The sequence below is a fragment of the Pocillopora verrucosa genome, chromosome 11 (genome assembly GCF_036669915.1).
Source record: "Pocillopora verrucosa isolate sample1 chromosome 11, ASM3666991v2, whole genome shotgun sequence".
Taxonomy (NCBI): domain Eukaryota; kingdom Metazoa; phylum Cnidaria; class Anthozoa; order Scleractinia; family Pocilloporidae; genus Pocillopora; species Pocillopora verrucosa.
The window spans coordinates 7216730-7231783 of NC_089322.1; the positions used below are offsets into that span (position 1 = coordinate 7216730).

At 36.7% G+C, this 15054-nt stretch overlaps 1 protein-coding gene across 1 annotated transcript in view; it reads left to right on the forward strand.

Moving 5' to 3' along the window:
* Positions 1 to 2299, forward strand: part of LOC131783587 (twinfilin-1) — a 27719-nt gene extending 25420 nt beyond the window's left edge. Inside the window, exons 9-10 of the mRNA XM_066174545.1 lie at positions 288 to 407; positions 1101 to 2299. Of these exons, the coding sequence (XP_066030642.1) occupies positions 288 to 394 (107 nt within the window). The 3' untranslated portion in view covers positions 395 to 407; positions 1101 to 2299. The remainder of the gene's footprint in view (positions 1 to 287; positions 408 to 1100) is intronic.
* Positions 2300 to 15054: the final 12755 nt, after the last annotated feature.

The window sequence follows — 15054 nt, forward strand, 5'->3', positions numbered from 1 at the left end:
CACTCAGCCACGGGACTCAAAGCTCTGCCATGAAATCGAGGCGAGTAGTCCGTCAGTCCGAGGATGGCGACCAAACCTTCAGAAAGAAGCGACGCGTACAATATGCGTTTCCCTTACGTCAGACGAAATATTTAGGAAGATTACTTAGACCTTAGGTTGTGATCCTACAGCTGTCGCCCTTCACGAAGTTGAAACTGACAGCGCTTTTCTTTTTATGGTGTTGGGTTCAGTGGGTTCGTTGGTGAGACCTTCAACTCTTTCATCGCCTCTTTTGATCTACTTTGCAGTGTTTGTGTATTCAATGCCTGGATACAAATGCTCGATAAAGGATCGCATGTTATATTCTACATGTAAGGGCCCGCTGTTAGATGTAAGCCGCATCTCTTTGTCTTGAAATCGAAAAGAAGGTGGAGTATTTAGGAACGAGTCTTTATTTTTTATAAGTTTATTTAAAGAGGGTATAATTATATAACGCTAGACCAAATGTTCAAGATTCCCCGATGACTTGACACCCCAAGTTAGTTTAAGTATTTTTTAACTTTTATGCTTAATTCACGCCCCTGCTGGAAACCAGCTTTTATAGTGTTGATGATAGGCTAGCGTGTTAGCGCTTGATTATTAGACGCCTTGAAAGGGGAAGGGGTGGTGGAATTTGGCGGGATCACGTGGTTTACAGGGGGAACATAGTGGGGTCAGTCGTCGCCAATAGCCAATAGCTTAGAAACGGAGGAAATTATAGAAAATTGTCTTCTAGTGACGGGGGACAGATCTGTGTGGGGGGGGGAGGGGGGAGGGAATCAGGTAAATATTAAATATTATCACGACACAACCAAAATTCTCCAAAGCGCCTCCCCCTCCCCCTCCCGACAATAATTAATGACCGGGTCCTTGACTGTCAGCACTGCCACCAAAATTTTTTACATCGCTTAATGTAACGCGCTCGTTGCCTCTTAAAATGTTTTGCTTCTTTTTCGTTCCCATTTTCCCTTCCCGTCTTTGCCTTCACCTTTCTATCATTCCATTCATTGTGTTTCCCTAAAAATCTTTGTCCTTCTTTTCCTGCCTTCCAGCAGTTCCTTACATGTAGCTTTGTTTCTCAGATTGAAACGTCCGACCCTAAGGAATTGAAGGAGGAGTTCTTACACGATCAACTTCACCCCGTAAGGACTTGATCAGACAGAAGTTTGCCAAGCCTCCAAAACCAAGTGGAAGTCGCGGGCCAAGGAGAATCCACAAGGAAACGGCAAGCACGGAATAGTTTGTTCAGATTCCGATAGTTAAACGAATGTATTCGCGTTTCATATTTTGGTGAAAATTGCAAATTCTCGCGAATCAACCTAATGAAATTTATTATTTTCTATTATTTTGTTGTTGTTGTTGTTCAGAGTTGCAAGAACTTACCTGTACAAGAAATTCCATTGTTCTTTCGTAGAAAAATTAATCTTTCGTTATGTAGTATATGTCGCAGTTTGCTTTACCGTAATATATTCAGAGTGATTTTGAATCAGTCAGAATAGCTATTGCATTTAGAGAGGTGTTCAGCTGACGACAAGTATTGCCTTTCATATTGCCCCCGTGAAGTGAATTCCTCACGCCGTTGTCTTTACATTTCTCGTGGTAATGACAAGGAGAACTTTTTTGACCATCAAGAGCTTCTTAAGTTAATGACCATTTCCTTTATACTCGCCACTTTTATATTTGATTAACGGTTGATACTTTAAGGAGAAATTTGAGGCCAGTCATTAGTAGGGGTAAATGTTGAGCTTGGATGTTGAAACTCGAATTTATGTTGGTGATGTAATTTTTTCTACGGAATTATCAATGACATCTTTCTTGCTTAGGGCCTATTTACACGGTACGACTTTGTCGCATGCGACAAGCTTACGACAGGCTTACGACACGAATTGTTTCGTGTAAATCAAACCTACAACTCGCTTACGACTCTTAAGTCATGTCGTAGGCCTGTCGTAAGCTTGTCGCATGCGACAAAGTCGTGCCGTGTAAATAGGCCTTTAGAGATCTAAGAAAGTCCGTTTTTAGTTCCCAGACTCTTCCTCTCGTCCGTTAGGGTAACTAGCGTAGATCTGATCCGCAGATCAGAGAGCGTGTTCTTAAATTAGTGGAAATTGTTGAAGAATTCGTGTTCCTTTTCGTAGATAAGCTTAACTTTCTTGGAACTTGGATGAAGAATGTTATAATTTGTGTTGAAACTACCTCAGCTTCACTTATTCACTGCAATGAGCTGTAAATTGTTTGGAATTTTAGATGTTTTTGAAATAAAGTGAGCCCGTCTCGAGTAGATGTGTTTGGAGGTGATACATCGCCAAATGGCGCAAATCGTGTTATCGCGGGGAAAACGCAAACTGGGATTAACGTTGGAGTGCGTGACTCGTTTTAGACAGAGGCAAGAATTTAACCCTTTGCAACCGCCGAAAAAAACATCGAACATTGTGCAAACGGGGAAAAACATACAATTAGCTGCAAAAGAGGAGAAATTGATGGAATGCGTAACTCGTTGCAAATGTGGGAGAGCATCTGACGTGAAAAAAAAAACATCTAACCTATTACAACTGAGCGAAACCATGGTTTCGTACTCAGTCGTTTCGTACCCAGCTCTGTCGTTTAAAACACCCAAATCAACAAGAGATAACAAATAGTGTTGAAGAAAATATTCGAATATCCTTCTAAATTAAGGTTTTTTTTCCCCTTGAAATTTTGTGGGAATAGAAGTGGCCCGTTGGAAATGCTTGGAAATATTGAATTTTGGAATCATTTGCCTAAACTAACGCGGGAACGGAACGCGTGAAACCTTAAGCAAACGCGGGAAACATTTGTGCCAACGCAGAAAACCATATCAAAGGGCACATCAATCAATCAATCAATCAATCAATCCGACTTTATTTATCGAGGGTAGCACGGGACAGTTACAATACTGATAAACTTGTGGCCCTCTTTCATCAGATATGTCCTTTGTATATACTGAAAATATCATATATATATATATATATATATATATATATATATATATATATATAAACGTGCCCTAAATTAATATTATGTAAAATATAATTGTAGTGATATAAAAATGATAAAGTTTAAAAAAGAGAAAAATTGAAAACAATTCAAAAAGTGAAAGAAAATGGTAATGCTAATTTACTTTAACATGACGAATGTCCCTATTCATTCAGGCATTTTCGTAGATCTGAATTTGAATTTGACATTTTAATTTTGTCTTTAACACTGGTTGGAAACGAATTCCAAAGTTTTTCACTACTTACTGAGAACGTCCTGCCATCCTCAGTTTCCCTTTTAAATATCTTACAGACAAGGTTCCCTTCTCCGTATCGACTTTTGCTATGATTTATATCGGAATTCTTTGTAATTAAACTGTTCATATATTGAGGGTAATCACCTACCAGGCACTTATGAATGAGTAAACACTTATTTATTTTGCATGGAGGCCATCTTAATTAATAGAGAAGCTTAACACTATTGTCCCTGGTGTCTGCGTTTAATAGAACACGAGCTGCGCGTTTTGTTGCCTTAGGACTTTGGTGAGATTATCCACAGAACAGGAGGTTCATTAGAAGAGCCAGACATCATTACTTGCTTGACAAATGAGTTGTAGTATAAGATCCTTTGCTTGACATCGACAGCTAACACCTAATAAACAGTTCATAGGAGAAAATTCTGGATGGGTATAATATCTAGTTCAATGACCCTTACGAAAGTTTTGCAAGCAGTAAAGATATAAACAAACTTTTAAAAGTGCATTTCCGGTAAAGGTAAAAATCAGAAACGAGTGCGAGAAGAATGGCCTTCGTACGGAAAGCATGTTTTTTCGACGAGTCGTAAGAAAACGAGGAGAAAAGATAGACATCTATAAATTCATGAGATAAACATTTTATTGGAACGCTCTTGCGAAGTTCCTCTTGTTCATTCAAGGCGTTTACTCGAATTAACAAATTTATTGGTAAGTTCATGTTAAAGAACCAAGAGGAAATAAAAAACATTTATAAGCATTATCATAAACATGTACAGTGTTTGGTTTGTTTGGTATTTCAGGAACGATGGATTGCAGTTATCAGGAGGTTTTTTATTTTGTTGTCTGTGCAACTTTTTTATTTCACTATAGTAACTTTTTTAATATTTTGCTTAAAAATTTAAGTCCATTTGATCCTTTTTTTACGTGGAGTGTTTGCGAACAAATACAAAACCAAAGTACAAAATGAGAGAAGTCGATCGCTCACAATTTCATGAGAGTCAAACTTACGAATCCACATTTTTAACTTCCTTTGAAAACGTTCGTGCGCCAAAAGAAAAACAAAACATCCAATTTGTTTTCTCCCCTCATTTAAATCGAGTCACGTTTTTCCCGTTGGGATATATATATATATATTTTTGAGTATTCCTTTTCCTTAAATGTTATGTAAACGCCATGATCTAATGATGTCTTCGGTGGGTCTCATGCTTAGGAGCGATTTTTCAGGAAGCCACTAGAATATTCATCTTTTTTGTTGTCCTAAAAGCCTATTAAAAACGCATTTAAGCGGTGTGAATATGAGACGTTAAGTGTCCCTCAAGGAAGTTAAACAGCTGCAGCTTTAGATTTGCTCACGCTGTTTATCCCAAGGGCCTGATCAGGGCACGATTTGTGACAACTGCACTTTCCGGATGAACATTTTTCATCGTGAAAAATGACCTGGATTCTGTCACAAGCTTTTCTGGTGGCACCAGCAAAAGGGAGGAATTCGTTATTTGTCGTGCCTACTCAAACATTTTAAAGGAAAATTAGCGTAACACGTCTGCTAGACTCCTGTTTGTTTTGAGTGACATGAATCAATCAAATCTCGCCTGGAGCATGCGCCACTCGCGGTTTTATGAGGCGGGAAGTCTAATGGTTTGTGATTAATGGCGCAAACTGAGTCTGGAGGAAAAAATAGTGTTCTCTTTTGGCAGCCATTCCCAGCAAGTTTCGAATTATTCACATGTGAAGTTTGAAATGTAGTAAAACTAGAAAACGTTCTCGAGTTTTTATAGATTGGTAACTAAGGTAAAATGATTGACACGTTGCAGTTATAAGGCATTGTGGCCATGGTAACACGTTATTAACTATCCAAGATCATTAAATGGTAAATAACCCAATGCAATTTTCTTTTTAAATCAAAGGTTTTCCTTCGCACTAGTACAAATATTGTAGCTATAAATATGTCATATTTTAATCAAATTCTGCATTAGAGAAACAGCGGGTTACCATTTTTCTTGAGTCTATTTTTGGTTGACATTTATTTCGCCACTCCTTCAATTATTTTTTACCTTTATTTGGAATTCATTATCAATTGTATTTCGAGGAATGCATCTTATTGGAGTTACAGCTCATAGTAGGAGTTTAGCGGTTTCTGGGAGAAGTTTCTTTTCAATTTTGGGGTTACAAACTTGAAAAGTTACTGATGTAACCTCTATTTTTTTCCTTTTTTCTTTTCGCTTGTGAACCCTAAGTCGACTCCTGGGAGACATGATTTGAAAGGAAACTTCTCCTCACAGTTTTTAAGTATTTTCAGCAGAGAAATGATGAGAATTTAGATACTTATCAGCGCGAGATGATATCTCGATGTAGCCTCATATTCTTTTAATTTATTTATCAGAAATTGTTCGGTATCCAGATAGGAGAATAAGCTTGGAGGGTCTCATTCGGATTAACCGTTGGCCTTAAGAAAGGGATAAATATTTTGCTGTTAGGCGAAAAATTTGACAAATTTCAACCGTCACTTGCAAGAAGAGTTCACCGTCAAATTGTTCCTTTACGTCGCAAGGAAAAAGAATTAACCGTTAGCTGTAAAATGGCCTAAATTGTAACCGTTAGCCGGTAAAAGCCATCACTCATTCAAACCCTCTCTAAAGGCTTAACATAAAATCAAAAATAAAATACTGGTGGAAATAAATGCCCAGAAGTTTTTCACAGGAACGAATTTTGTTTGCAGCGTTTCGCTTTGAGATAAGGCATCTGCTTTATTTGCATACGTTGTGATTCAAATAAGTTGTTTGCTAAAATAACTTCGCTTAGTCTTGGATGTGTCAAAATACGATTTTCGAGCAAAGACAAAGACGAAAATTAAACCAAGAAAGCATTGCATATGGAGTTGCAAAATTGAAGCCCAATTTTCACACACTCTCATTTAAAAATATGACAAAAAAAATATATATAAAAACTTGTCCACAAATACAAGTTTAGTTACATGAGATACTGTTACATAACAAAAAAGTATTTGAATGCATCAGATCAATTATGCCATTAAGATAATTGGCAAGCCTGCCAAGAGTAATTCATCACAGTACAATACTATTTTTTTTTTTTCATTTTTATAAAAATGTATATTAAATCAGCGCCCACAAAGTAAAGTTCCTTAAAACGTGCCGATTTCATACTGGTGAAATTAAGTTATCATGTTATAGAAATTTCAGAGGTTGCGAAATTTTCATTAGGAGCACATTTCTTTTAAACTACTCTCGTAGTGAAAAGGCGAACACGAAAAGCAATCTAACTTCTTCAGAACGGAGGGCTTACAAAGGCATTAGGTTAAATAGTTTTCTACGATGTAAGTGGAAAAACCTCTGTTTCACCGGAATTGTGAATGACAAGGATATTTTTTTTTCGTCCGGACGTGAAATGAAATAGGTTTGTTTAGCTGCTTGCAAATTGCTAGAGATCTCATTTCGCTCTTCCCTTTCTTAGATATAGTGAGTAAATAAACTTTCATTTATTTCTAGTCAGTAAATAAACTTCAATTTAAAGCTGTTTTCCTTTTGTCACAAGGCCTAACATCAAGAAAATGTTATTATGCTTAGCCCTAAAAACTGAAGTGGCCATTGCACTGAATTGGAAAGGTTTTGAGCATTTCAGTGGAGTTTCGGCAGTATTACCTGAATCCTCTCCTGAAATGGGTGGCGAACCTTGAAACACCGGAATTTTTCTGACGAAAAACCTTTTACTCAGGTGGTTATTGTTAAAGAATTAAATTATAGGTGACGGAAAATTTGATGTATAACGCCACTGACTAAGTTTTTTTTCTTTTTTCCAATGAAAGATAGTTTCACTGCATGAGAAACACTCGCAAAAAAACAAGTTTTTTCAAAAATCTTCTACGAGTTATAAGCAACCATTTTAAATTCATGAACTTATATTAATTTTCAGCTGCTACACTTTGACAGTTACTATAATTCCAAGCCGGGCTTACAAAAAATTGAATTGCCTTGCCAGAATTTTAAGTGATAAAGAAATTCACAAACCTGGAACTGATTGAAGTTTTTTAAGTGACAGTTTTCGCATCTGTGATTCAAAGTTATGTTATTTTATGGAAAAATAGAATGAGTTGCGGTGAAAGAAATAAATATACATACATATATATATCTCTGGGTTGCCACTTTTCCTAAAGATAGATTTAAACAGGGTAATCGAAAAAAGGAGCGATCGATTTTGAGGATGCAGCTAATTGTTTATCACGAAGTTAAAATTTTTCTTTATTCCAAAGTGTAACTTGGTGGCTAACATTTCAATACTTCCTTCAGCGAAATTCACCTTTTTTTTCCCATGAAAGCCTGTTTGTTTTCAGATAATTTCAAACGTGATTTTCGCGATGAGAAATTTTCGAAACTGCAACTGCTTGCTCCGTGGAGCTTCTCAGAAACTCTGTGGGTTAGAAATCAGCTGGAAATCGTCAAGCCTTTAGCTGTTCGATTCTAAATGGATTTTCGTTATATCCGTATTTTGTATTAGATTTCCTTTCTGCTCACTAAGGGCTGTTTAATCGATGTTATACCTTCTGGAAACATCTGCCACAGACATTAGCACGAATAGAGTAAGTGATGTTGTGAGACTCAGTTGCTGCATGCATGTACACGTGAACTATACTTCCTTCGGGGTCAACTGGAACGTGTGATTATGCTGTGATATATGACCATCCGGTTTAAATAGACAAAAAGTTGAAAACAACGCTACATTCGATGGTTTGATGACAGAGCGGGGGCGAGTCAAGTCATATATAAAGAGGACGCCAGCTCGAAAGTGATATAAAGTAATCTTCAAGTGAAAGGGTTCCTAAAAGACTCCCTCGATTGTCGCTGATCATTCAAAATGAAATCATTCCTGCTCTGTACAATAGTTTTTACTTCTCTTCTACCAATATCTTTTGCACAGGTAAGTTTATTAGTTTCTTATTTTTTTTACTTGTAGGAGTAATTTTCTTTTTAATTTTTTTTATCTGAGTTGCTATGAAAGAAATTAATTCCGCACCACAGTATTGCTTTTAAACAGTCTAAAACTTTCTCTGATTGAAAATGTCTAATTTTTTGGTTTTCTGAAGAGGCTAAGTCTCATTTTCCCGTGAATTTCCATTTGAACGTTTTCCCTTTACAATGTTTGAGTTTATGACAAGTAACACCAACAACGAAAAACATCTGTTTTCATTTCTTTTAGACAAGAAGTATTGAAACTTTATTATTTGCAATTTTGAATCGGAAAGAACTACATTACCAGAATAATTTTAAATCCGAAAAGAAGATTTCTCGGTGATGATGAAATGGAGAGGAATTTTGTTAATGTAATAAATTTAGCAATGTCGGTTAACTCATATTAGTCGTGAACAGCGTGAGGCGGCTATTAATAAAAGCGAATATACTATCAAGATTGAAAACTTGCGTTTGGCTCCAAAGAAAACATACTCTTATACCGGAGTTGACTGCGTGCTTATTTTATGGCAAGTTGCGACACAGGGATTCTCTTTTTTGCTATTTTTGTATTTGAGTAATCTGCAGTCATGTAATAGTTTGTCAATCGTCTTCTATCGAGCTTTGCCTGCTTTCAGTGAATTTGCAAAACTATTAAATTTGACCTAATTTCTCAGATCAATTTAAATATATGCCTGAGACAAGCGAGAATATTAAACGTCTACTCTCAAGGGTTTGCAGTCATCCTACTTGCCATTATGCTAAAATCTTCCCAAGGTCTTTAATATAGTTTCTATTTTCGTCGCAGAGTGGTCGTGTAGAAATAAAACATCTTTTTAAGCCCACACAAAGCGCTGTCCTGCGTTGTGATGTCGAGCGGAAACGCTGTTTAATGCGCAACTGGTGGTGAGTCGTGGATTGTACAAAATGGATATTTCTCTATAGCAAAGGCGACCCACCTATTGGGAAAACTCTCTTATCGCTAAACATGATATAGTTGAGGTATTTTCGCATCGAATTTCAATTTGCCACACCTTTCTGACCTTCAAATCTCTTTGTTATTCTAATGCCAGTAGATGCTTAAGATTCATTTTTTTTTATGTAATTGGCAAAATTTAGTCAATGTTGTCAATGTATATCAATTTCCTTTTTAACGATCAGTTCCTGCGTCAACTAAAGATCCAATTCTCTTAATTCAAAATTCTTTATTTGAGCACAACGATATGGAAAATATCAAAATATACGAAAGATTGGGAATGTATTTTTGTGCAAGAAAGATATACAAGTGAATACATTTCAGGGGTGTTTTCAAGTCACAACTCGGCAAGCCAAAATTAATAACTCGGTCTTTCCAAAATACTCTTGACAAATCGATAATTTTTTAGTTTTTGATTGATGAATTTCTTTTTTAAGAGGACATTACTCGAGTACAATTTTGCTTTTATAACATAAGAATTGCTACGATCAATCATTCGACTTGAAAATACACAACCCCCGGTAATACTATATCCAAATATTGGGTACCTTTTAAATGTTTGAAAGACGAGACAATATTTTTGTGTATGTTTTATTTTTAAATAATCTTTACCTCATTATAGTTATTAAGGTTATTTTTACTCAGGAATGTCTAAAACAGATTTCAGCGTGCATGACAGTTCGCTTTGATTTTACCCTGATAGATTGATTCCACCATAGATTAATTAGTGTTAAGTATCTGTGGTAAAAATACCTAACTATGTTGTTTTGTCACAACCAGTTTTTCGCATGTTGAGCATAGTATTTCAATACTTTCCTGTCACGACCACGCAGTTCTAGAAGATAACAGGAAGACTGATAGAAATTATGGCATGCCACGCCGAGACTGGAAATTTTTGTGGGGCATGTTGCTTATAAGAAAGTTGGCTCTGACCACTGAATGATTATTTTTATTTGTTAAGTGTATGCGAGTATCAACATCTTGTAGAACTGGTTTTAGCGTGGTGCATTGAAAGCAATACTGAACGAAGAAATACAAACAGTAGCAATAAATTTGAGGCAAACATTTGTTTTTAGCTCCTGGCTTGTGTTTCTTAACTTTCTTTCTCATGAACAAACTGATCTTGGTTTTTGAACAGAAAAATTATTTTCCGAAATATCTCTAGCTTTACATACAGACTTTCTCATTACTAATAAAGGTTACTCCTTTCTGCTTCTGTCAAACTGAATTGGCCGATGAAAATGTAGCATTTCTCTTTATAGTCAACATATACTCTCTAATATTTCCCCAATCAAATTTATTTGAGGGAGCGACCCATTCAAGATTCTACAAAATTTCTTTCGAAATGGGAGAATATTGTTTTCCTTCAATGCAAAACAGGCAAACATCAAATATAAGATAAGATACGCACAGATACTTTGTCGAAGGTCAATTAAACCTTTACATGAAGTCGGGAAGCACGTTCTATAAAAGACAAAAACCTCGTTGAAGATAGACCAAACTTAGCAATATCGTCTTGTTGAACATGTGGGTTGATTAGATTGAGATATTAAATGTTTGGCAATAGTGCAAGATAAAGGAGAAATTTAAGGCTTAAGGTTTAATGGAACCTCCCACCTTCCGTTTACATTGTCTGATGTCTTAACACACAAAAGCCTCGCAGATCTATTTAGTGATTAAGGTCTCAAATTTGGTTCAAACGTGAAAAGCATTTTTGTTAGTGCGGGGATCAGCAATGGAGAAACTGTCCTTGGCGTAAATAGAATGAAACAGATGGTCAATTTTGGGGTCAGTGTTTGAATAAAGAGAAACCCGCTAATCGTATATTTACAGGAAATTATACGAGTTTACCGGCAAACATCGAACAAAAGGATAAAATTTAGAATGCATCTTTTAAAATTTTCGCACGATAACAATTCACAAAGCAATATACTCAAAAAAGAAACAATAACGAGAAACCAAAGAAATATTGAATTGAGAAACGAACTATTAAGAAAGATTGAACTGACATACTTCGTAGCCATGGAAACAGACTCTGTAACACAATCTCACAATGTAGCAAAACTAATAACTGATCTGATATACCAGATAAGCTATGACGTTGTACAAAAGCGTCAAAAATTATAACAGGATCCACAAATATTCGCTTATCTCAGTTGACTTCTCTGGGCCAATTATTTCTTCAAATTGATTTGCAGCTGCTCTATTCCTCCTCATCTAAAAACACATAATCAAATTAAATTTACAAGAAAATTTGGAATAGCTTCCTTTTCAGAAACGTGACAAAATTCAGTGAAGTTAGGTTTCACTTCGAAACGCGATAACACAACATCACGGAAGTTAGGTTTTAGCGTGATATGTTCGTGTCTTGTGATTAAAAAAATTGCAAAAGGTTATTTTCGTTCTATCGTTTTAGAGCAATTTTCAAATTAGCGTTGTAAAGGATCTGTGGTTTAGATTTACCTCCCTCTGTCATTAGTCCATAAAACTTGCGTCACCATATCTAAAGATTAGATTAAAGACTACACCATTTTTAACTTGGCCGCATTTGCTGGCGCGCAGGGCGAAGACTTCGCCCGAAGTATATCAAGCAGAGTGTGGCGTTTGACATAAGAAATAATTTGTCAATTTTTTCTCCTATTCATCACCATAAGCGATTAGCCACAGTGATTGCTCTCCGCGGTTTCTGTCATGAGGAGAGAATTTCAACGAACGCGTCACGTGATTGCATGTTTTGACGTAATGCAACAGGGTCGAGTCACTCTACAAACGTGATCTGAATTTTATTGAAAATAGTATATTAAGGCACATTTGCTTCCTGTACTTCAAGTAATATGCTTGCATGTTTCTTTGAGCTCCCATTGCCTCTTTGAGATATTTTTCTTTATTCTGATCGGTCCATGATGTTATTATGTTTTGGGTTTTACCACATTGAGTGGAAAAGAGATCACTTTCGAGATTTGATTCAGTTCGGATGAGTGATGCTAAACGAGTTTGCTTAAAAATTTCCAAATATATCTGGTGAGTCTTTAAGTCGAGACAAAAAGAAAGGTCCTACCAGTGCATTTAGAAATCTCTCTTTGAAAGAGAGCTAGGCTGCTAACATCTTAAGCTTTGCTAGCAGGACCTTCAGGGTGATACTCAATGAATTGTCTTGAAAATATCGAAAGGTATCAAATAAATATCTTGGCCGAAACGACAAGGCACATCACGCAGCCCTGAATAAACGTTTTTTTTGTATTGTATCTCTTTTCTTTTTATCTTAGAAATTGTTTGTCAAATGTTCCAACCATAGTGATTGTAGTCCTAAACAGTGCTGCGCTGGATTATCGTCCACAATGAAGGGAACTTGTCTCCATCAACCACAGCTAAAAGAACCGTGCAATCCATATCTGAAGGTTGGTGTGGACAATAAATGATATAAAATGGCCGGGTTCAGTCATTATTCAACGCCCGCAAGGGTGGAAGGGAAGGTAAGGGGGAAGGAAAACAGGGGATGGCGGGAAAATCATTCGTCGCGAACGGAGTACATCCATAAAGAGGCAACTATAGAAAATTGACTGCCAATTAACTTCCAATGAGTGGGGATCTTAAAAATAATACAGCTCCTTCCGAGAGGATTAGGTAAATTTTATCCTGACACAAAATCCCCCACCCCTCCCCCTTGGGGATAAAAAGTGCCGTGTCCCTGACTTAAGATGCCATAAGAGGTAACTCAATTTCAAAACTACAAGGCGGACCTCCCATCAAAAGATGCTCTTAATTAATTGCTCACAAACAGAATTCTTGATGTTATCATCTGATATCCTGTTAGCCTGTGAGCTAACTCTCATCGGTACTTTAGCAAGAGTGGCACGCACACTCAAGCGCGCGCACCAAAGGCGCCGAGCGAAGTGGCCGTGCGAGACGTGCTAAAGGACTTACTAGTCCCACAGGCGACAGAAGCAGGACAAATATAGAGATCATTGAAGTGTGAATGTCTTCCTGTTAAACAAAAAAAAGCAGTAAGATTACGACCTCGGGCTAATATTTTCCGACACGTTCCTCTCGCTCGGTTAGTAAGAAGTTATTTTTATTTTAAGAGGCTTTTTCATGTAGGAATCATTCACATTCTTTTCCTTCTTATCACGATTTAGCCCGGTTCGTTGACGGAGTGTCCTTGTCGACTTGGCATGGTTTGTCTTCCGCGAAAAGACGGTTACTCCCGATGCCAGCACATCTCACCTAACCCAGACGAGATTGATGAAAGCAGAATACAGCCTTGAGACGTGTTCACTAGGAAGCAAAAATAGATCAACAATAAAATTAATTATATGTAAATGCAGTAATTGTGATGGTGATTGATAGTCATCTTTATCCAAACTATTCCTCAGCGATTCTCTGCTTCTTTTTAATTTTTACGTCTTTTTTAGTTTTATTAAACTTCTTTTTTGTCTCCTTTTGCTGTTCTCTTATTTGTTTGGTGGATTATGGCCGAATTAATGAAACAACCCTTATCAGATATTCACCCATGAAATACGATAGATTCATCCTGTCCGCAGGGTCTGATACACGCTTTTAAGAAGTCTATCTCAGACGACAACAGATGGTTTTGAGAGTCTTAATGGGGCTCACCACCGGCCTTAAAACGGCAACAAAAATTTTACCTGTTTGTCGTAAAAAAAAATTGATTCTTTTAATCGCAAAGGAAAGAAATTAACCGTTAGCCGTAAAGTGGCCACAATTTTTAAAAGACCCTTCGTTTATGCAAAACATCAGTATTTCATGGAAGATAATGCTCTTACTGCACACAAATGCTTTAATGTGTAAAACTATGTTGATGTTCATGGTGCAATGTTGAGATTTACTTTGATTTATGTCCTAATTCCAAGAATTTTGCATAAACTGGTTTGAAACCTCTGATTTAACGAATGGGGAAGGGCTAGGGTGCAAATCATCTCCCATTTCTCATTATGCACCCGCGATCAAACTTTAAAATTCATAACTTGTGCCCATGCTCAAGCTCCAAGTCGCAAAAAAAAGATTTTAATACACTCCAACACTTATGACTTCGTGACGACCTCGTTACGACGCAACGAGGTCTTGTTCTGGACATTTAATACTTAAAAGCCCTCAGAGAGTCTGGGTTCTAATTTCTCCTCACAATATCAGCCTTGAATCAAATGTAAAAGTAATAAGGAAAATGGAAACGATCATCAATTTAAGAAGCTCCCAACTGGCAGACAAATTTTCCTTGTCATTACCGTAGGAATACAGAGAGAACAGTGCAACGGTAGGCTGCAAAAGGATAATTTGAAGAAAAATAATTTTTTTAAATTTCATTACATTTAAGGTTAAATCAAGGCGTTATTGGCCATGTACACTGAACGTTTAAGTTTATTTTATTATTTCCATCAAATTCTATCCACGCCGAAGAGTATGAATCATTCTGTCAGTGCACGTTCCTTCATCCAAAGTTCTCGAAACACTTAAACCTTAATTAATTTTTTTTAACTTAAACAAAGTTATTATCACCGTCCTTTGACACCTAAGGAGAAAAAAAGACAAACAAAACATTAGGCAAGGAGTACACGTGACGTCTTGTTACAGCACTTTGTAATCACATGTCATCTGTGATCTATTACCGAACTGACGCAGGGTAACATAAAATCTCTTTGTTAAATAGCTCTGTTTTAATTGCTTGCTACATGTAACTTAATGATAGACGAGTGCATATATAACGTCATCATCAGCAACATTTTGCTTCTTTATCGCATAAAACAAAATAAACCCCATGACACCGTGTTCAGTGATAGATCACATAAGACGTCTGAATGTGGTTGAAACATCAGCGTCGCACTCAACTGCACCTCGTA